This window comes from Cervus elaphus, chromosome X (genome assembly GCF_910594005.1).
Source record: "Cervus elaphus chromosome X, mCerEla1.1, whole genome shotgun sequence".
Lineage (NCBI taxonomy): Eukaryota > Metazoa > Chordata > Mammalia > Artiodactyla > Cervidae > Cervus > Cervus elaphus.
Window position 1 is genome coordinate 122,423,691 of NC_057848.1, and position 21,887 is coordinate 122,445,577.

Here is a 21,887-nt window from a genome sequence, read left to right on the forward strand (position 1 = left end):
ATCCATGTAGACCATGAGCTCAAAAACATAAAGATCGCATTGTGGATTTCTGCCCAGACCTGGACAACTTCCAGGATTCCCCATGACATCTTTGTACTCTTATGACAGGACACAGAAACTTAGTCTAAACCATGTTTACAATTCCCTCTCCTTCACCTCAAGTCCAAATTCTTGCTGAGTTCTGTCCATTTTACTTCGAAAATGTCTAATGTGTCTACTTTTTCCCAATTCCAGCACATCTGCTCTAGTACAAAGCCTCCCTCCATTTAATTGTCAACCCCCTTCTAACGGGTCTCTCAGATCCACTCAGGGTGTCTGTCTCCCTCTTCCTGCCCTCTCCCTCCCTCTCTTACAGAACTGTCTATGATTTTGTAGATAAAGGCTACTCTTCTACACAAGAACTTGAAGGCATGGTCTAGCCTCTGCCCACTTTGCTACCAACATTGAAAGGAGAGCTTCCTTTTCTTGTCTCTCTTATCAGGCTTCCTTCACACCATCCAATTTCCTAAGCTTCTCCACTTAGATTGTCCCCAATTTCTGAAGCCTCCTGGTTAGAAAACTCCTCCAAGCTAGGCTTCAACAGTATGTGAACGAAGAACTTCCAGATATACTTAGGTGTCGAGGAGGCGGAGCAACCAGAGATCAAATTGCCAACATCTCTTATGTCATGGGGAAAGCAAGGGAATTCCAGAAAAACATCTACTTCTGTGTCATTGACTACACTAAGACCTCTGACTGCATGGATCACAACAAATACACAAAATTCTTAAACAGAGGGCAGTACCAGACTACTCGACCTGTCTCCTGAGAAACCTGTATGCGGGTCAAGAAGGAACAGAACCAGAGTTGGACCAACTGACTGCTTTATAATTGGGAAAGGAGTATGACAAGGCTGTATATTGGCACGCTGCTTATTTAACTTATATGCAGAGTACATCATGCAAAATGTCAGACTGGAGTCAAGATTGCTGGGAGAAGTATCGAGAAGCTCAGATACACATATACACAGATGATACCACTCTAATGGCAGAAAGGGAAGAGCAACTAAAGAACCTTTTGAGAAGGGTGAAAGAGGGGAGTGAAAAAACTGGCTTAAAACTCAACATTTAGAAAACTAAGATCATGGCATCTGGTCCTATCACTTCATGGCAAATAGAAGGGGGGGAAGTGGAAGCAGTGACAGATTTCATTTTCTTGATCTCCAAAATCACTGCAGATGGTGATTTCAGCCTTGAAATTAAAAGACACTTGCTCCTTGGAAGGAAAGCGATGACAAACCTAGGTTGCACGCATTCTCAGGCACTTCAGTAGTGTCTGGCTCTTTACAACCCCATGGACCGAGGCCTGCCAGGCTCCTCTGTCCAGGGGATTGTCCGGACGAGAATACTGGAGTGGGTTGCTATGCCCTCCTCCAGGATAATTTCCTGACCCAGGGATTGAACCCATATCTCCTAAGTGTGCTGCATTACAGATTCTTCACCACTGAGCCCCTGGGGAGACTGATGAGAAACCTAGACAACATATTAAAAAGCAGAGACATCACTTTGCTGACAAAGGTCTGTAGAGTCAAAACTATGGTTTTTCCAGTAGTGATGTACAGATGTGTGAGTTGGATCATGAAGAAGGCTGAGTGCCAAAGAATTGATGCTTTCAAATTGTGGTGCTAGAGATGAGCCTTGCGAATCCCTTGGACAGCAAGGAGAACAAACCCGCCAATCCTAAAGGAAATGAACTCTGAATATTCACTGGAAGGACTGATGCTGAAGCTGCAATACTTTGGCCACCTGGTGCAAATAGCCGACTCCTTGGAAAAGACCCTGATGCAAATAGATCGAAGGGAGGAGGAGAAGGGGGCGACAGAGGGTGAGATGATTAGATACCATCGCCCAACACAATGGGCATTAATTTGATCAAACTCAGGGAGATAGTGTAGGACAGAGGAGCCTGGCATGCTGCAGATCACGGGGTCCTAAATATTCGGACCGACTGAGCAACTGAACAACAACCACCACCTCCACCTTCCCTTTGAGCTTCCCTAAGGTGCCACGGCCCCACTCTCAGCAGGGCTAAGAAGCTTTCTGTGTCTGTCAGTGGTGAAAGCTGAGACTTATGTCTTCACACACTCAGCACCCCCTGCTTAGGTTTGATGTGGGTCCTTAGAATGCTCATCACTCCCTCCCAGAGCTCAGACCAGGGAGCCTTCTCACAACAGTAATGGAGCACCTCCCCTGCTACAGAAATGGGAGTTGGAGCTGTTTACCCCTCTCAATGTGTTTTCTCCCTTTACATTCACTTCCACATTTCATCTTTGAGTCACCGAATCCAACTCTGCTCATCTCCACCTGGTTACTGTAATAACCTGCACCTTCATCTCTATCATGCGGGTGCATGTACCCCCTGCACTATGTATTTTCTTTCTCCTTTCCCTTCAGAATCTGTAGATTCCCAGACATCACCCTCAAAAGGGGCAGTGATGCAGGGGAGGTTGGGACTTTCATCCACAGCCTGGGTCAAAGCACGACTGTGTTATATATAATCTCTTTCACTCTTACAATGAACCTCATCTTCTAGCTTTCCTCCTGCTTCTTGGCCACCCCACTCACTGTGTCCCCCCCTCCCCTTAGGTCCATTCCCTCTGTATCTCCCTTGCACTTCTTTTCTGTTTATGGGTCTGTCTGGTCCACCAGTGTGATATTCCCATCATCCACCTCACATCACTGGTCTTGTTATTTGAAACATTGCAGATAGGTCCTGAAACATGCTAGTAATCAATGTGTGTCTACTAAGTGAAGGAATATTTTAAATGACTCAGAGAAAAAGCATGTCCTCCATGTGGGAGTCAGTATATAGGTTTCATATTTGTAGCACCATACAAAAAGCCTTGTGTCTTGTTCCAGACACTGTAGGGGTGTGGCTCTGTCTTGGTGGCCTGGTGACCTTGCATGTTCCCACTTAGGCTACGTAGGCAAGGCTAAACTGCAGGCTGACTAGAATCCTGGCAGAGAATCTACTGATTGCTCTTGTAGCAAGGAGAGATAAGCAGCCTGATGAAGAACTACTATGAGGCCATTTCTCACCTGCCTCCTTTTCCAGCTGGAGGTGACACAAAGTTGCTACTCACCCACCTCTGGTTTCCGTTGAACATAGGGTGCTCTCCCCAGCCCCAGCTGAGAGTACACCTGTGGACTACAGAGCTGCTCAGTCCATAGGGCACAGCTGTGGGCTCCTTCCCGGCAGAGACCCACCACCTGCAGTGCCTGTTACTGAGGCCTTCCAATTCAGTGTCAAACCGTGGGACTAGGGACAAGGCAACTGACACCAGGGGCATACTGCTTCTGCACTGTCTGTCAGTTAGAATCTGAATCCATTCGGGTTCATTGTCTCCTTACTGGCCAAGCCCGTAGAAGGTGACAAACTAACAACTCATTGGTACACTGTGCAGTCCTGTAGCCCCTGCAGTGTTACTTAGGGACTGGCTGCCTGACTACGTGACAGAGTCTGGTGTTGAGTTGTGTGATGTTGCGTGACCAGAATATCGGCTTATTTTGTCATCACACACAGCAAGGATCATAGTTTTCACTACATACTATGACTTAGGGTAGCCTTGTCAGTCCTTATTTACAAACCAACCTTAGAATGGATACTATGTCTGATACCAGCTGCACCGCTATTGAGTCAATATATTTATTTAGACAAAATATGTTTCTGAAGTGCGATTCATTTTAAAAGTTAGTCTTATACTCTACTTAAAATTCAATATCTGTATCACTTGAGAGAACTGTAGTTGTAAAGGTAAATGAAATTAAAAATTTTGAAAGTTTAAATGAAAATTGGTGTAGAATAAACCAAATCCATTTTCAAAGGAATGCTTATTTCACATGTTATCTTGTTTATTCTTCATAACGAATATTTAGTGTAAACTTGTAATTTCCATTTTTGAAATAGGGAAACGGATCCAAAGGATGTAAATACCTTTCTCACCTTCACACAAACTGTGTCAGAGCCAGTATCCAGACTCTTAATTATGTCACGTGCTGTGCCTAGTCGCTCAGTCGTGTCTGATTCTTTGCGACCCATGGACTGTAGCCCATCAGGCACCTCTATCCAAGGGGATTCTTCAGGCAGGAATACTGGAGTGGGTTGCTATGCCCTCCTCCAGAGGTTCTTCCCGACCCAGGGATCAAACTCAGGTCTCCAACCCTGCAGGTGGATTCTTTACCATCTTTACCATTCTTTACCTCCCATTTTCAGTCATTTTGGACCTGGATTTTCAGACCTCTGTAAGGGCACAACAGCTGCTATTTATATTCCCCGCTTAGTCCCTAAGCAGAGTGCATTCTGAATAGGTCGTTTGTTGCATAAATATATTTTTTGGTGCATCAGGATACAGATGCGGGCTCAGAGACGTAAGCATTTTGTTATTATGTAATAATAAGGATATAAGGGAGAAATCAGACAGCTGGAAGACTTCCCTGTACCTCTAACCGTAAAGAATCTGCCTGTGATGCAGGAGACCAGGCTTAGATCCCTGGGTTGGGAAGATCCTCTAGAGAAGGGAATGGCAACCACTCCAGTATTCATGCCTGGAGAATTCCATGGACAGAGAAGCCTGGCGGGCTATAGTTTGTGGGCTCGCAAAGAGTCAGACACAACTGTGTGAATAATACACACAGACACAGCACAGCTGGAGGGCTTCTGAGATCTGGTGACTATCAAGCCAATGGAGGATGTCATGGAAAAGAAAAGACGTTTGTGGCTGCTCTCTTCCTGTACCCAAAAAAACTTGGAAGGCAAGTCAGAAGAGTGTGAAAGGTACGCTGTGGCATTTGCCATGGAATTTGACAGGCAGTTTTTATTCTCTGTTTCCCTAGAACCATTAACAATGGCTTTGGCATTTCATTTCTCTGTAGGACAATACAAGTTTATTAAGTATTAAAAAAATATTTCTCTGTCAATGATTTTATCAGGGACCATATGAGATCTGGGTGGCACATTTTGTAAACCTATATATTCAAGAGAAGACCAAAGGCCTTTATGAAATTTTTATGTGTGGTGTATATATATGTATATATATGTATTAACATGTAGATTACACCTAAGAAAATGTTATGACCAAATTTTGTTAACCCTAGAAGTGCAAGGGTGGTTTACATGTATAAGGTTACCAATGCAATTCGCCACAGTAATAGAAAAATGGAAGGAAAACAATTCTGTGATCATCACAATTGATGCATTGTGTTTGATGAAAATTAATCTATATTTAATTATAGATTAATCTATATTCCTAGCAAACTAGGAATAGAATAGAACTTACTCTGATAAAGTATATCTACAAAAAAGCAATGTAAACAGGTTGAAATGGAGAAGATTTTTCATTTCCTATCAGGAAAAATGCCGATTATCACCTGTTTTAGTCAAGACTATTCTGGCTAGGTTTGTTCAATGCTGCAAAATGAGGAAAGGTTTAAGGTTTAAGCCAGTAGAAACTGTTGATATCAAATATAATAGTATATTTTGAACAGCAAAAACAATCTAGATCTAAATTTGTGGAATTAATATGCATAGTTAGAGGAATTGGTGGACAGAAAGTCTATATACAAATATTCTATCTCTACATACATCCTCAGCTAGACAATAAAAATCACAAACCATGAAGTTTCAATAACATTAAATACCCAGGGAAAAGTTAACAAAAAATGTGCAAGTAGAAAATGAAACTTTATTGACAGAACTTTAACAGTCAAATAAACAGCATAAGAACAGCATAGATGGTTTCAGTTTATCTTCTTTCAAGCAAATGGTTCCCCTTCACCTATAATATAAACATTAAACTTACTTAGCAGAACTTTATTTCGATGAGAGGAGAGGTATGCAAAGTTCACTGCAGTTGTAGTTCTGTAAAATGGACTAAAGCAAGAACACTAAGGGCAACCCTTTGGCTTACCTTCAGTTCATCCTCTCTAGAAATTGTATAGACTTTTCAGGCACATTATGAGTATTTTAAAAACACGCTACTCTTCCTAGTTATACAAGAAAACAAGGACACAGAGTTCAGAACAAATAAATCAATGGAACCTATCAGAATGTAGTTTTCAGTAGAAGGCAAAACTGTGTACACATTCAGTAAAATATCTAACAACAAACAACACCCTAAGGAAAACAAAATACACAAAAAATGAAACAAAAACGTCCCCCAAAAGTATCATTTACATGTATTGATTTGAAATAATATTCTGAATATAGGATAGCTAAATAGTTGTTACCTCTGTTACTGCTTAAGTGAAGTAAATTAAAAGGCCAGTATTACATTTGTTTCTTCTCTACTTTGGAAAAGTATAGAAATTTTCATTTGTTTTAGTTTATCCCTGATATGGTTGTTTTAAGTTGGTTCAACATGTGCCCCCGCTTTCCTTGTGGCCCTCACATAATTCTAAATGTTTCTTTTCACCCTGGAAAGCATTCCAGTTGGTATAATAGATTAGATGGTGACACTACTTTTAAGTCATTACTATCACTGGTGACATGGTGACATCAAAATGTGAAGCAGAAATAGGACTGTTTCTCACAGCCAAACCAAAAAAAGAAAGAAAAAAAGGTGAGAAGAGAAGAAAAGGGAGAGCAAGAGGGAGTATGCGTGAGACAGAAAAGCAGGTAGGAAGACAGAAAGAAATTCTGGAAAAGCAGATATTTTTCCTTGTTTCTAAAGGATAATGGTTTGTGAGAGACAACTCTGACCAATTTCAAAAGTTCATCCAAGGTATCTGTGATGTTTAGTTATTTAGTTACTGTGGGGTATGTTAAATATTTGTTTTTCTATCCTATTAGCCATTTCATCAATATTCTGAAAATATCTGAATTGCAGATTATACTGTTTTAATTCTGTAATATGCTGTTAAGTGTCTTGTTCATGTTTCTTATTATGTGTACTTGGGCTTTCTCCATTTTCTTCACAGTTATGTAAACTGAGAGGAATGGACTGGTAATTTGGGGTTGGCAGATACAAACTATTACACTCAGAATGGATAAACAACAAGGTCCTACTATACCACACAGGGAACTATGTCCAATCTCCTGTGATAAATCACAACGGAAAAGAATATTTTTAAAAATGTATATATATGTGTTAAAAATTATGTAAACAAGCACATTGTCTTTATTTATTAGTTGAATTTATTTTCCTCTTCCTAACAATTGATACCTGTCTTTTATTAACTATCTTTTTCTTTTTCCCTTCGGTTCACTCTGTTGCTCTTTTTCTTCCCTTTTATATTGGATGTAGGATTTTATGTTTATGTACTTTGTAATTTATGTATGGGTCTTTTCAAGTACCACACATATTTAGGTCGAAGATTTTTCTATGAGAACATTTTAATCATGTTCTGTAGTTACTCTGAGGTAGTCTGGAAGTGCTATTTTCGTCTAAATGTTCTAATGGAATGGAACAAAAATGTAAAGTGAAAATGTTTAGGAGGCTAATACACAGTAAATTCTTCCCTAACTATGAAGTTCTTCCTTTAAAATCGGAACCATGCAATTAATTGTCAACAATTTGGAAAACACGTATGTGAAAGATACTAAGTTGATTACGTGGGAAGAACTAGAGTTACGGACTTTGACCTTCGAAACTTTTAAACTGATGCATCAAAGAGGAAAAATAACATATTTGATATGGTTAGAGATGATTATATCATGAGGCTCAGATTTTTATTAGTACTTTATGAGTGACACTGGGATGTATGGCAAAAACCATCATCAAAAATCATCATAGTATTGCAAAGTAATTCTCCTCCAATTAAAATAAGCAAAGTGAAGTGAAGTCGCTCAGTCGTGTCCGACTCTTTGCGACCCCGTGGATTGTCGCCTGCCAGGCTCCTCTTTCCATGGATTCTCCAGGCAAGAATACTGGAGTGGGTTGCCATTTCCTTCTCCAAAATAAGCAAACCCCCCCCCCAAAAAAACAGACAAAACGTGGGGGCAGGCAGTGTGCTTAGCATGTGTATCTTACTCACACCTGCCTTGAATAGCACTGACTACATGCACTCTCTCAACTTGATCAGCCAAAGACACAGGACACTAGACTATCTTTTGCCATTTCATTGTTCAGTCATTTCATGCTTCATTGGGGAAAGGATTTAAAATGCAACTGCTTTTTAAGAGCTAGAGAATTCAGAATTTGAGAGAATTTAACAAACATCAAGCAGAATGTTGGCTCATTTTCTTTTTTAAACAAAAGTTTATTTATTTATTTTAATTGGAGGCTAATTACTTTACAATATTGTCATGGTTTTTGCCATACATCAACAGGAATCAGCCACAGGTGTACATGTGTTCCCCATCAGAAAATGAAATCTCAATTTCCCTGTTATAATTTGACTCAAGATGCTATTTTATGATAAATAAATCATGGAAAACAGAGTATTCTTGTATGCATGCCATCAAAGAGAACCAGAGAATGCAAAAATTAGCATTGAACAATGAGCACTGTAGTGTATCTGTTCTGAATTCACAACTTACATGAGTAAAGTTGAGTTTAGAAGTTAAGGGATTTCACAGAATCACACACATTATGTTATAGATGGTACTAGAACCTACATGAATACCTGAGCATATTTCATATAAACTGATATTTAGTACAGATGCATTCCATATTTGTTACAAGCAGAAATTATAAAAGAACCTGAAAATTATTAGCTGTTGGTTAAAGTACTTATACTCAAGAGAAGGAAACGGTTTCCTGTTTTCAATTCGATATGGCTTTGATCCTGTCTGTTTCTTTATTTGCAAGTCTGTAAGTCAGGCACTCAGGCATCTGGGGTCTGAACTATCTTTCAAAGAATATGTGAACTCTGTTATTAAAATAATACTATTTTTCCCTCTATATTTTTAAAGATATAATATTCTGAAAAACATAAACCATATAAATTACTTTCTGAATGGATGACATACCTCCTCTGGCATTTCAACAGTCTCTGTATTTGATGCAATCTCCTCCTTGACATCAGGACCATCTCCGCCTTGACCCCCAGTCTTTGCCAAAGCCAATTCCTGGAGATCAGTTTCCAGGTCAGAATCTTTAAAAAAAAAGTATGAATTCAGCTGTAAAGCATACACTATAAACAAGGGAATGATAATATTGATCCCCTCAGTGTTATGAATTAAAAGCCTTAGGCTAGTTTGGTAAAAATGTGATGAATAAGAACCTCAGGAGCATTATTCCAGGAATGTTTTGCTGGAGAAAAAGGAAAGCAGAATTTTCCAGATGTTATGACCATTTTCCTTTCCCAGGGCTGTCCTCAGACAACTCAGTTGTCGCCTTCTCTTTGTCTTGAAAACAAGGGAACATTTGAGCGACCACACTAACCTGCAAACTATACTCTCCTCAGTTTTTTAGGAACTGTCTGATGTCCTTTTCAAATGTTTCCTTTCCTCCTCTTACTGGTTATGTCTTAAGACATGATGCACACATACACTTTACCTCCAGGGGCATCCTTCTTCTTCTCTTCACCATGATTCACTGGATCCTCTCCATTGACTTCCTCCTTTCCAGGTATGATATCCTGAATCTCAGCTGGTGCTTCCTCTTGTTGAGGTTGCTCAACACTGGGCTGCTGGTCCTAGTGGAGTGTGCATGCAAATAAATCTTTTTGTTGTTAACACATCTAACAACATAAATATACATAATACACAGATATATCTAATCATAAGTAAACCTAACAAAGTTTTCCCAACAGAATTCTATGTACTTACTTTTAATAAAGTTACTCTTCCCACAGAGAAAAGTTAGCTCCCATAAGAGTTACCCAGAAAGACTTTGGAAGCTATTTAAATCTATGCTGGGATGGAAGTGTGCAATCTGTTGTTAATAAGCAGGAGGAGGGAGTCACTGTGCACATTTCCAGGGAATTTCACAGTATACTCATCCAGGCAATGCCAGACTGTAATATATCTGGACCAGTGTTCCTTCCTAAGACAAACTGTCACCCTTTATCAGCACGGAAGACCTTTATCACTGCATCTGCATTACTTAACATCATTTTCTCAAATGTAAATTTGTGCTAATAGAAAATATCAAATGCTAAGGTACTCACAACCACAGGTTCATCCAGCTGGGTAGAATCTTGACCTGTAGATCCCAGTGTTGATGCCACTTGCCCACTCATATTTCTCCCTGAAAGGAGAATATTGTGATTTAGAAAATGTATTTAAGAGTACAGCTATATTTGATCACTTTTATGACCATATGTTGACTTCCTATGTTTTAAAACTGTGAAAATACCTTCAAAAGAAAGTATGGGTGTACATGCATTCCATTTACACCAAATACAGTTGCTTGCAAAGCCATGTGTATCTTCGCTAAGCTGGCAGAGAAATCACCTTAAGGTACACAAGAACACAGACAATTGTTGTGAGGAAGTTTGATTTCACAACAGAATGCTCCATCATGAAGATAGTTAGTGAAATACTGCTAGGGATTTAAAAATTCAGGACTATTGCTCTTGTCACACTCCTATTCATCAGACCTATTTTCCCCAACTCCCTTGGAATTCCGTGGGAACAGGAAGAATGGGTTAGTCTTTACAGCCTGACTATGGCGATTTTCTCAGCGTCTGTGGCTGAGCTGGGTCTGCATACAGAGCATACCTGTCCACTTCTCTCTTGGCACCTTTCCACAATACTCGTGATAGGGTCACAAACCCACTGCGGTCCTGTTTCTAGGCCTTTCCTTAATCGCCCACAGTGCCCCCTGCCCAGGTCCCACGCCCGGCCGCAGATTCTGTGCTCTGTCATTACTTCCAGGGCTCCAATGAGCCAGATATCTCAAACAGCACCCCCAAGACTCCCCCCACTGTCATCGGAACCCCTGCCCTCCTCTGCCCACCGCCCTTCCTCTCCAGCCACCAGAACAAGATCTAGGGCGTCGCGACACCTGTGAGGAGGAAGATGATGACCTCGAGGGCCTTCCTCCTCAAAGGCCCCAGATGGCACTGCCCAACCCGCCCGAAACTCGCTGGCTCCCCCTGACACGCACGCACACTTAAACTCCAGACAGGACAGATTTGTGAACCCACCTGGTGAGTCTCAAGTAGTGAGAATGAACCGGAACTGAATAAACACACCTGTCTCAGGCCCAACGGTTCTCACAGAATGCGCTCAGGAAGGCGTATGCGCACTAAGGCGCATGCGCAGAAAGAGGCGCGTGCGCACACACTGCGCATGCTCCCTGACTTGGGCCTGTGCAGTGCAGGTTGAGGTTTTCCCGCCACTGAGGTAGAGTCCTGGAACCGCAGGGTCTCTGGAGGATGAGAAAAGGGCTTGAAGACTATATGTTTTTCCTTCCAGGGCAGTCTAGCTTATGCATCCACAAACTGTGGTGATAGGTAGTCCCAGGTTACCCTTAGTGGAGAATGTGTCTCAGGAAGACACTCATGACAGAAATAGGTTTTAAGGTTTTTAATACCTATTTTTATACATGCTTTGATGAACCATTTCTTTCTCTGCTTCTGGGTTTTCCATCATGCTTGCAATGGCTTTACTCATTTCCATGGAATAAATACATAAATCCATACCTCTGTTGCCATTTTTTGCTTGGAGCACTGCACATTTAAATCTCTGAACTGGTAACTGATTTCTCTGAATATACCTCTGGTTCCTATACAATATTGTTCTTTTAGCATCGGGCTTTACTTTCACCACCAGACACATCCACAACTGGGTGTTGTTTCCACTTTGGCTTAGCCTTTTCATTCCTTCTGTAGCTAGTTCTTCACTCTTCTCCAGTAGCACATTCTTCTTCTTATTCTATTATAGTGGGAATTTTTGTACTTACTAGGAGTTTTAATTTTACCCAAGAGAAAGGAAAACATGCTCACACAAGGACCTTTACTCAAATATTCTACTCATGTACTCCTAATAGCCAAACCTAGAAACAGCCCAACTATTCAACAACTGGTATACAGATGAAAGAAAAACAAAAGCGTATACTCATACAAAATAATACTACACAGTCACGTAAAAAGGAACTACTAATGCATGTAACAGCAAGGATGCATCTCAGCTGTGCCAATGAGAGATGTCAGACACAGTAAGCTATATTATATGATTTCATGTCAATGGATTCCTGGAAAAGGCACAAGTATAGGCACAGAAATATATCTGTGGTTGCCAGTGTATAGGAGTGGAGGAAGGAGTCTGATGGCAAATAGCCCAAGGGAGCATTTGCGAACCCAAGGGTCCTGCCCCATCCGCACTCTGCAGGTGTAGGAAAACCTGTCCTCCCCTAGTTGACCCTCAGGAACACGAACACCAACTAGCCACCACAACTCCTCCCCCCTCGCTCCCCACCCACACATCATACAGGGTTGCTCTGGAGTTCCTCTGGTCCGCCTGGGTTTCAAGGCTCCCTGCCAGCATTCAGTAGGTGCCCTAGATATCTCACATTCTTGATAGTATCACTTGAATGATACAAGTTTTAATTTTGATGATTCCAAATTGCCTATTTTTGTTTCCTTTGGTGCTTGTGCTTTTTGTATCATATCTAGGAAATCATTGCCTAATCCAAGATTCACAATTACATCTCTGTTTTCTTCTGAGTACTTTATAGTTTTAGCTCTTATATTTAGGTGTTTTATTAATTTTCAGTTAATTGTTATATACAGTGTGAGGTATAGGTTGAAATTGATTCTTTTGCATGTGAACATCCAGTTATTCCAAGACGATTTTTCAAACATTTTTCTTTGCCATTGAATGGCCTCTACACCCCTCACAATAATCAACTGACCATACAAATATGGGCTTGTTTCTTGACTCTCCATTCCATTCCATTATGTGTCTATATACAATCCTTATGTCAGTACCATAATGTCTTGATTATTGTAGGTTTGAAGTGGGGTTTGAAATTGGGAAGTGTAACTACTTGTTCTTTCTCCACACTGTTTTCGCTATCCCAGGACCCTTTTAATTCTTACAATTCTAGGATCATTTTGTTGATTTCCAGGGGAAAAGAGCAGTTTGAACTTTGATAGGCCTCTATTAGGGGAGTACTTCCATCTTAACACAATAGTGAGTCTTCCAATCCACAGATGTGATCTCCAAAGTCTGTAAAACTCTGAGCAAGCTCTGGGAGTTGGTGATGGACAGGGAAGACTGGCATGCGGCAGTCCATGGGATCCCAAAGACTCAGACACGACTGAGCGACTGAACTGAAGTAAAATTTCCACTCATCTAGACTGTCTTTCATTTCACTCAGCAATGTTTTGTAATTTGTATTGTACAAGTCCTGAACGTGTATAGAAATCTATTTGCCCTTTGTATATGACCTTGTATTCTGTAAACCTGTCGAACCCCTATATTAGTTCTAACAGTTTCTATGGGGAGAGGGTGGTTCTTCACAATTTTTTATACACAAGATTATATCATGGATCAACAAGATGGTGGCGGAGTAGGTGGATGGGGAATACATCCCTCTCCAAGGATACATCAGGAATATACCTTCAGACACAGAAGTGCATGCAGAACACCAGCCGAGCACAGATAGCAGCACCTGACCAGTGGAAAAGAATATATAGACCCACACAAAACTCGGTAGGATGAGGCAACTAGGCAGAAAAAACAGGAGTGTTAGTAGGGCTGGACCTGCCCTCGGTCAGTGGGGGAACTGAAGCAAGGGTCCAATCCCCAGATGGGGCAATTGTCTGAGTCAGAGGAGAAACATTTCAGGCTGAGAGTGAAACAGCTCATCTGTGGCACCCTAAATGGAGTGCGAATCAGACATCCTTGCCAGAGCCATACATACCCTAGATGGTGCAGTGGCTGGGAGCTGGAGTTTAGGGGTTGTGGAACAATCCCAGGACAAGGGCTGCTGTTGACTGCAGAGAGATGGATGGAGGGGATGTAAGGGAGGAGACTGTGGTGGGAAATACCTGTGGAGGAAATTCGGGCAGCCTTGGAAGTAAGGTGATACTGCTGATTCATCTGTAGGGCATGGAGCCATCACCATTGCCTCTCGAACACCCCATGCCAGCACTGGCAGCTGAACAATAGAGAGGCTGGCCTGACGCACTGAACTACAGAGTAGGACTACACCCAGGGTGCTTCTTTAAGTGACTGATGCACCAAACTACAGAGTAGGACCCCATCCACGGTGCCCCTTTAAGTGCCTGATGCTCGAACAACAGAGAAGGATCCCAGGTAACGAAGCCCTCTAAGTGCCTGAATGGGCGGAGCTATGGAGAAAAAAAGGCCAAAGAGGCCTTCTGATCGCCAGCTACAAGAGCCTCGAAAAAAGACTCTGATAGGGCCATAACTCCTGTGGCAGAGGCAGTCCATGTCCCTGCACACTTGGCACCAGCAGGGTCCCTGCACGCCGAGCTGCTGTGCAACGTTCACGCTCAACTCGCACTGGGGCAGAGCTGCCACAGACAAGAAAAGTCTTATGTCTATGCATGCAGGGTCACGTTGGTAGTGTCCGACTCTTTGTGACCCTGTGGACTGTGGCTTGCCAGGCTTCTCTGTCAGGGAGGGGGTTCTCCAGGCAAGAATACTGGAGTGTATTGGCCAATACTGGTTGCCATACCCTTCTAGAGCACTATACTTCCTGCTGCCCTAGCCGCCAACTCCCCTGAGTACCTGATGTTGCCACAACCCCTGTGACTCAAGCAGCTGCACCACCTCCACACCTGGCCCTCGCAGGGGCAAACCCAAGTCCTCCAAGGCAGCCCCAGGAGCAAACCCCAGAGGACTGCCCATATCCAGAGGTAAACATAAAACCACAATTGAAACCCAAGGGCAGTGTGACTAAGGAAGAAGACTCAAAACCCTCCCACCAGCTGCACAAGCTGCAGATTTAATCCACACGATCAACTAGACAGACTCTGTGTCTGTGGGAATGTATAAAAGGTCATTGAGAGCTCCCACAAAAGATTACATCATCTGCAAATAGAATAGTTTTACTTCTTTGCCAATGTAGATTCATTTTATTTCTTTCCCTTGCTTTATTACCCTGTCCAGAACCATGTGGAATAGAAGTGGTAAGAGATGTTATCCTTCTACAGTTCTTGATTTTCAGGGGAAGTACTTTTGCCTGTTATCACTAACTATGATGATAGCGATGGGTTTTTCATAGATGTTTTATATCACATTCAAAATATTGCCTTCTGCTTCTAGTTTGAGTCTTTGTATTTTGAACGGATGCTGAATTTTGTCAAATGCTTTTTTAGTTAGCTACCAAGATGATAATGCGGTTTTTTTTTCCTTTATTCTACTGAGGTGGTATAATAAGTTAATGGATTGTTAACAGTAAATGAACAAGGACGAGGATTTTGTAAGGATTTTTTTTTCTTTTTTTTTTAGGATGTTCACTTTCATTGATGCTGCCAAAATGCTGTCCGTCAGTAAAGCTGATGTCCATCAGTAAAGCAGGAGAAGGAAAGGTTGTTTACTACCACATCACATCATTCTTGGAGCAGACCACTCTGCTGCAGTGAACAGGATGCTTAGACCTTTGCTCATCATGGAGTTCACCAGTTGTGTAGGAGGGAGGCTGAGCATGGTTAGAAATGCAAATAGTCCGATCCCACCCAGGACCAACAAGACTGAGTGAAAAATGGCTCCCCAGGGAACCACAGGAAGTAGAAGGTACTACAGGGTAGAGGGTTCCATTTGGTAACAATGCAAGTACTGTGAATGGATGGACAAACCGTCCACCACTGCCCAGGGTGACCAACCACAGCCTTTGACACAGATGGGGAGGATGCCACCCTGGAGACCCAGGCCTCAAACCTGGACCGAGGGCAGTCCCCTTTCTCAGATGTCCAGGAGGACACTCCAGGCCCATTTTGGTCATGCCAACACCGTGCAGATTTGAATACACAAGCAGCAATGATTGGTTGTGAGGATTCAGAGGCAAGAAATCCCAGACAACTCTGGGGAGCCCACGTGGAAAACACAGGCTCAGGCTCTCACGGGGAACAGGGTAGAGACCCCATATCAGGCCAGGGCTCACACAGTCAGGTGCTGAGGTTGATGGGCAAGAGTTCACAGTGGGGTCTTGGGCCTGAGCACTGGAGGACCAGTGGAACCTAGTCTCCAGGAGTGTTCACTGCCCAGTAAACAGGCTGGAGATGCTTCCCCAGTCAGTGGCTGCATTAGTGAGGTCACTCTAGGAGTCAGCTGGCATCCGTGGGCGCATCTCTGAGTCTTAGATAATCAGTCATCTGAGTTGCAGTGTCCTAAGCACTTCTAAGGTGTCATCTCACTTGAAGAAAACCCTGTCACCCCTGCAGGAACTTGAGTCGTGTTCTTTCTCTCTGAGATCCCCTCTCTTTCGCCCCAGCCCTGAGGGAAGTGCCTTGGACGCCTGGTCTAGGTCTGGATTTTCTCGGGATCCTGGAGAGATTTTCAGTTCAGCCCTCACCAGGACATTAACACAGTCACCTGTGTGTGGGCAGGAGAGAGGTGTCCTGCAGAATGCAGGGAGCAGGCAAGGTCCTCACGGGATCGTCTGAGGCAGTGAGGGTGCTGGGTGAGAGGCCACAAATGGGGTGAGGATGTAACAGAGGCCCTGTGAGCAGGGCTAGAGAGGGGCTAAAGAGGCTCCTAGAGTGGGAGGGAAGCCAGGTGGAAGGTGAGGGGAGAGGGTGGCGACTTGGGATAAAGAGGACTTGTGGCAGCTGTCAACAGGAGAGGGACTCTGGAAAACGACAGATGACTAGAGGGATGTAAGGGAGCTGTCATAGGCACAGTGAGGGGAAGACCTCTCCTATCTCCAGAATTCAGTTGCCCACCGAGTGTGCTGAGACATGACAGAGAGAACAAGGTCCCTCGGACTCGTTCTGTGGATCTGGGATTCACTCTGACCCTCCCGTGGGGCACAATACAAAGTCAACACTTCCAGAGGTGACCAGGGTGTCTGAGGACCCAGACATGGGAAATCAATTTCAGAACTCCTCAGCTCTCAGGCAATCCCCACCCCTGGGATGAATCTGCCTTCCTCAGGATGACATGCTGGTGAATGCAGACTGCAGGGACTGCAGGACTGGAGGCCTCTGTCCCTTGGGGTTGACTGAACAGAGACTCAGTGCAAATGCCAACACCGCAGCCCAGAGGGAAAGATGTGGGGCTCTGTGTCCCAGGGTGCAGGCTGTAGGCTCTGGGGGAGAGGGGTGGAGCCTCTGAGCTAAAGGAGAGCTGTTATCTAGAGTTGTGTCTACTTAAATAAAAGCATAAAACAGGCAAGTTGTGAGTTTAAGTTGGATTTGGAGTCTTCTGGGAACTACAACCCAGGACACATTCCTCCTTTGGCTCTGAGGAAACTGCTTGGAGGAGGTAGCGGAGAAGTCAGTATGATTGTTGCCTAGGAAGTACATGCAGTCAGGCGTGCACATTGGTTAAAGAGTGCTGTGAAACACAGAGATCAGATGTCACAAGTTCATTATTTTCATGCTTTTCTGTGTGGGGAAGAGGCAAGAATCTAGGGTCACTGAACCTTTTCCTGAGGTATCGGTAAATAAAAAAGGCCAACTTGTCCAAAGCACAGGGTGCCTCATACTGTTTTTCACCATAAATTCCTTCAGAATGCACTTTAGATCAGCAACCACAGTGGTTACAACTTAACACTTGTAGTACTGGCTGAGAGTAGTGCTGTTTGTCTTAAGGATCTGAATTTACCTGAGGCCAGATGTTCAAGGTGGATTTAGAAAAGGCAGAGGAACCAGAGATCAAATGTCCAACATCGTTTGGATCATACAAAAAGCAAAAGAGTTCCAAAAGATATCTCCATCTGCTTTAATGACTATCTAAAGCCTTTGACTGTGTGATAGAAAAAGCTAAAGAGTTCCAGAAAAACATTTCCTTCTGCTTTAATGACTATGTCAAAGCCTTTGACTGTGTGGACCACAAGAAACTCTGGAAAATTCTGAAAGAGGTGGGAATACCAGATCACCTGATGTGCCTCTTGAGAAATGGGTATGCAGGTCAGCAAGCAACAGCCAGAACTGGACATGGAACAACAGACAGGTTCCAAATAGGAAAAGGCGTAACTCAAGGCTGTATATTGTCACCCTGCTTATTTAACTTAGATGCAGAGTACATCATGAGAAACAGTGGGCTAGATGAAGCACAACCTGGAATCAAGATTGCCAGGAGAAATATCAGTAACCTCAGATATACAGATGACACCACCCTTATGGGAGAAAGCGAAGAACTAAAGGGTCCTTTGAAGAAAGTGAAAGAGGAGAGTGAAAAAGTTGGCTTAAAACTCAACATCCAGAAAACTAAGATCATGGTATCTGGTCCCATCCCTTCATGGCAAATAGATGGGGAAACAGTGACAGACTTTATTTTGGGGGGCTCCAAAATCAATGCACATGGTGACTGTAGCCATCAAATGAAAGGACACTTGCATCTTGAATGAAAAATTAGGACCAAGCTAGACAGCATATTAAAAAGCAGAGACATTACTATGCCAAGAAAGGTCCATCTAGTCAAGGCAATGGTTTTCCCAGTAGTCATGTATGCATGTGAGAGGTGGACTGTAAAGAAAGCTGAGTGCCGAAGAATTGATGCTTTCAAACTGTGGTGTTGGAGAAGACTCTTGAGAGTCCCTTAGACTGCAAGGAGATCCAACCAGTCCATCCTAAAGGAAATCAGTCCTGAATATTCATTGGAAGGACTGATGCTGAAACTGAAACTCCAATACTTTGGCCACCTGATTCGAAGAACTGACTCATTTGAAAAGACCCTGATGCTGGGAAAGATTGAAGGCGGGAGGAGAAGGGGACAACAGAGGATGAGATGGTTAGATGGCATCACCGACTCAATGGACATGAGTTTGCATAAACTCTGGGAGTTGGCGATGGACAGGGAGGCCTGGATTGCTGCAGTCCACGGGCTCTCAGAGAGTTGGACACGACTGAATGACTGAACTGAACTGAGAGTTGGAATTCTCTAAGATGTTTAGGGTCTCTGTCCTCAGGTGTGACGTATTTGAGCTGTTTTGGGTTGCTTTCCAGGATGAGTGCTCTCTAAACTGTTTGTGGATCTCTGTCCCAGGCGTGAAGTCTCTGAACTATTTGGGAGGGTTTTGTCCAGAGGGTTGGGTCTCTGAGCTGTTCATGGATCTGCATATGAGAGTAGTCTTAAGAGGAAGGCTGGATGGACCCCACTCTCATGGGTCTTAGAAGTAGACCTGTGATATCACATTTGCTATGATTTCTCCCATGCCTCCCTAGAGAGAAAAAATCTTGCGGCCCTATCCTCAGGGAGGGCAAGTCATGAACAGTACACAGGAGCCCACGGTAACAATACTGAGGAGAACAATACTTCCTGACAAGACTACCACCCTTGATAGGGACCCTGTGAAAAAACTGTGTACACACACTCACTCAGACAATCTGGCCAACCCAGCACAAAGAGGCCACCATTTGCAGATGGGAGCTCAAGGCCCAGTGCAGATTGAAGTTCTCGGCTCATGAGGACAGGAGGAACGGGATGCAGGCTTGGGCTCCTTGGAGGAGGCAGGGAAGACTCAGCAGAACCCTGGCCAGGTAGTGGGGGAGGGGGGCATTTGCACAGGGCCACAAGGACCCTCTGACTGTCTCAATGTCAGGATACGACTCGGTGTCTTCCCATCATACACTGAGCTGCTCACCTGATGTATTGAATGTAATCTACACATTCCCTGGGGACGTGGTGGTTGAAAATGCAGAGATGAGCCTCCAAGCAGGTGGGGATAAACATCACATTCACCAATTTGCATGAGGCTCCACCACAAATGGAGTGATTCCTGCCTCTCTTTCCCCCACTAAAGCATTCCTTGGCACTGAGGTCAGCAGGAGGGCAGTCAGGGCTGGACAGCTTGTGAGGGACCCTGTGTACAGCATGAGCCTCCCCATGACTGGATCATCTCCACGTCTTGATCAGGGCAGAGGACTCTGATGTGTGCCAAGGGACCATGATTTAGACTCAGGCCTCGGGCAACTGACTCATTTCCTAGAGACAGTCCCTGGTGGGGGGCGGGGCGGGGAGGGGGACCACCTTATTTTCTCCTATAGAGATAGGTACCTCATCCAGTAGCAGGGCTGGGGGCCCATAGCTGGGTGCTAATTGGGGATCCTTTGCTGCCAGAGATAGTCTCTCTGTCCCTGTCCAATGTTCTATCTTTGTCTTTCTCCCTGCCATCTCTGTGTCTGTTACATCCTCCCTCTTAGCCTTTATGAGACTGTCTGTGACCTCCCTCATACCGTGAGGGTCCTTTCTCTGTCCTGAGTGTATCATCAAGCAACATGGATGTCCACTGGGAACAGTACAAGGGGTTCCCCTTGAGTGTAGTGGATTCCAGGAAAGGCATGTTCAACTGCAGAGGGTCTGTAGATTTCCCGGGATGAATCTAGAGATCCTCAACAAACCTTGTGTGATCTGGGCGTCTGAAAGAACCTTGGGGGCTTCTCTGGTAAGAACCCTCCTGTGGCTCAAGTCAAAGTCACCTCTATGGCCAGAGGCCCTAGGGGACCCGCCCCTCATCACCGCTCTCATCGGATCTCCCGGCCCTCCCTCCATCATGCTGTGACAGTCACATAGCCCTCAACATTCTTTTCATACACTCTACACTGAGTTCCACTCCCGTTTTTACACTGGCCTTAAATCTGTCTGAGACACTTTCTCCCGGAGAGGCATCTCCGCTAGGTTTTGTTCAAATGTCACAATCTTAGAAGGAACATCCCTGGCCACTCTTTCTAGATATCATCCCCTCTCTCTATTTCACTATCCCGGTTTAACGTTAATCACAGCAGTTATGAACACCCGATAAATTACTTATCTTTTGGGGCTGTATGACCCCAACACAATGAAAGTTCCATGATGCCAAGGTTGATTTTCTCTTTCCTAACACACAGAGTTTTGCTTGACAGAAACTGTGGAGAAGATGATTGAATGTAGGCATGAATAAGCAAATTAAACGTGTTGACAGAGGCATAGCTAGACAGGCTGAGGATTCTGCTAGTGAACAAATTCAGGGATGACAAGATGGTGTCAAACCCATGGTCTTTATCTCACCTATGCACTATCCTTGGCTCCCCTCAGAGTTGACCCCTTTCGGAACAGAATGGAATGTCCTGTTGTCCTTCTCACATATTACTCGGAGTCAACGACAGAGGCCTTCCCCACCCCAGACCTTCAGATCCCAGTCCAAAGATTTCTCTCCCCTGCCCGCTGGGGGACTGTGGCTGGCTTTCCCCATTGAGACCTATTCTGTATTAAACAGGAAAGCACAAACAAGAACAATGCCCAGCACACAGAAAATGCTTTCCATGCTTCCTGTTATGATAGTGGCCACTACAGAGAAGTAATCTTCAGTTTATGGAGACATTTTTCGGAGTCCAAGATTGCAGCAATCGGCGGGGTTTTCATCCTCACGTTGCCCTTCCACCCTTGGAGGATCATCCACCCTCTAACGGTCCACCGGTATCTACATCGGCTGTTCTCCAGGCTCACCACCAAGGGGCGCGGCAGATGAAACAGTTCGGTCCTGGGATGTGGCACTGAGGGGTAGCGGTAGAACCACCCACTCTGGAAGGTACCATTCGAGAGGGTCTATGACAACACAGAGAGTACCTTTACCCCGCCTCGGGCATCGACTAGAGTTCCTAGCGGAGGCACCAATGGCACCACTGCCTCCGTCCCCATTCGCTCCATTCCGGCATCGCGCTGCATCTGAGTCCGAGTGGACACCGGTATTAAGCGGTAGCTGTCCTCGTCTCTTTTCCAATTCCACCCCTTCGTTTCTACATGGTTACATCCAAGGGGGGCGGCTACGGAGCGAGCTGGGCTGCCAGTTTGGGGTCTGGCGTCAGGGAGCGTTCTGGGCATTGATTGGTCACCGCGAGGTCGCAGGA

The 21,887-nt window shown here is 44.1% G+C and overlaps 1 protein-coding gene and 1 long non-coding RNA gene across 9 annotated transcripts in view; both read right to left on the minus strand.

Annotated features, from left to right (window-relative positions):
• The window catches only part of LOC122689036, a 574,758-nt gene that overhangs the window by 147,108 nt on the left and 405,763 nt on the right, over window positions 1-21,887 (minus strand). The window lies entirely within an intron of this gene.
• Window positions 5,700-21,887, minus strand: part of LOC122689024 (X antigen family member 5-like) — a 73,687-nt gene continuing 57,499 nt past the window's right edge. For 2 of the 4 annotated variants that reach the window (XM_043895101.1, XM_043895103.1), the window contains exons 2-5: window positions 10,089-10,168; window positions 9,476-9,614; window positions 8,947-9,071; window positions 5,700-5,812 (exon numbers count right to left, since the gene is read on the minus strand). In XM_043895101.1, coding sequence (XP_043751036.1) covers window positions 5,780-5,812; window positions 8,947-9,071; window positions 9,476-9,614; window positions 10,089-10,168 — 377 coding nt within the window. In that variant the 3' untranslated portion in view covers window positions 5,700-5,779. Of the gene's footprint in view, window positions 5,813-8,946; window positions 9,072-9,475; window positions 9,615-10,088; window positions 10,169-11,069; window positions 11,294-21,606; window positions 21,875-21,887 lie in introns of those variants that run through there. The other 2 variants (XR_006339659.1, XR_006339658.1) reach the window with 2 other exon arrangements.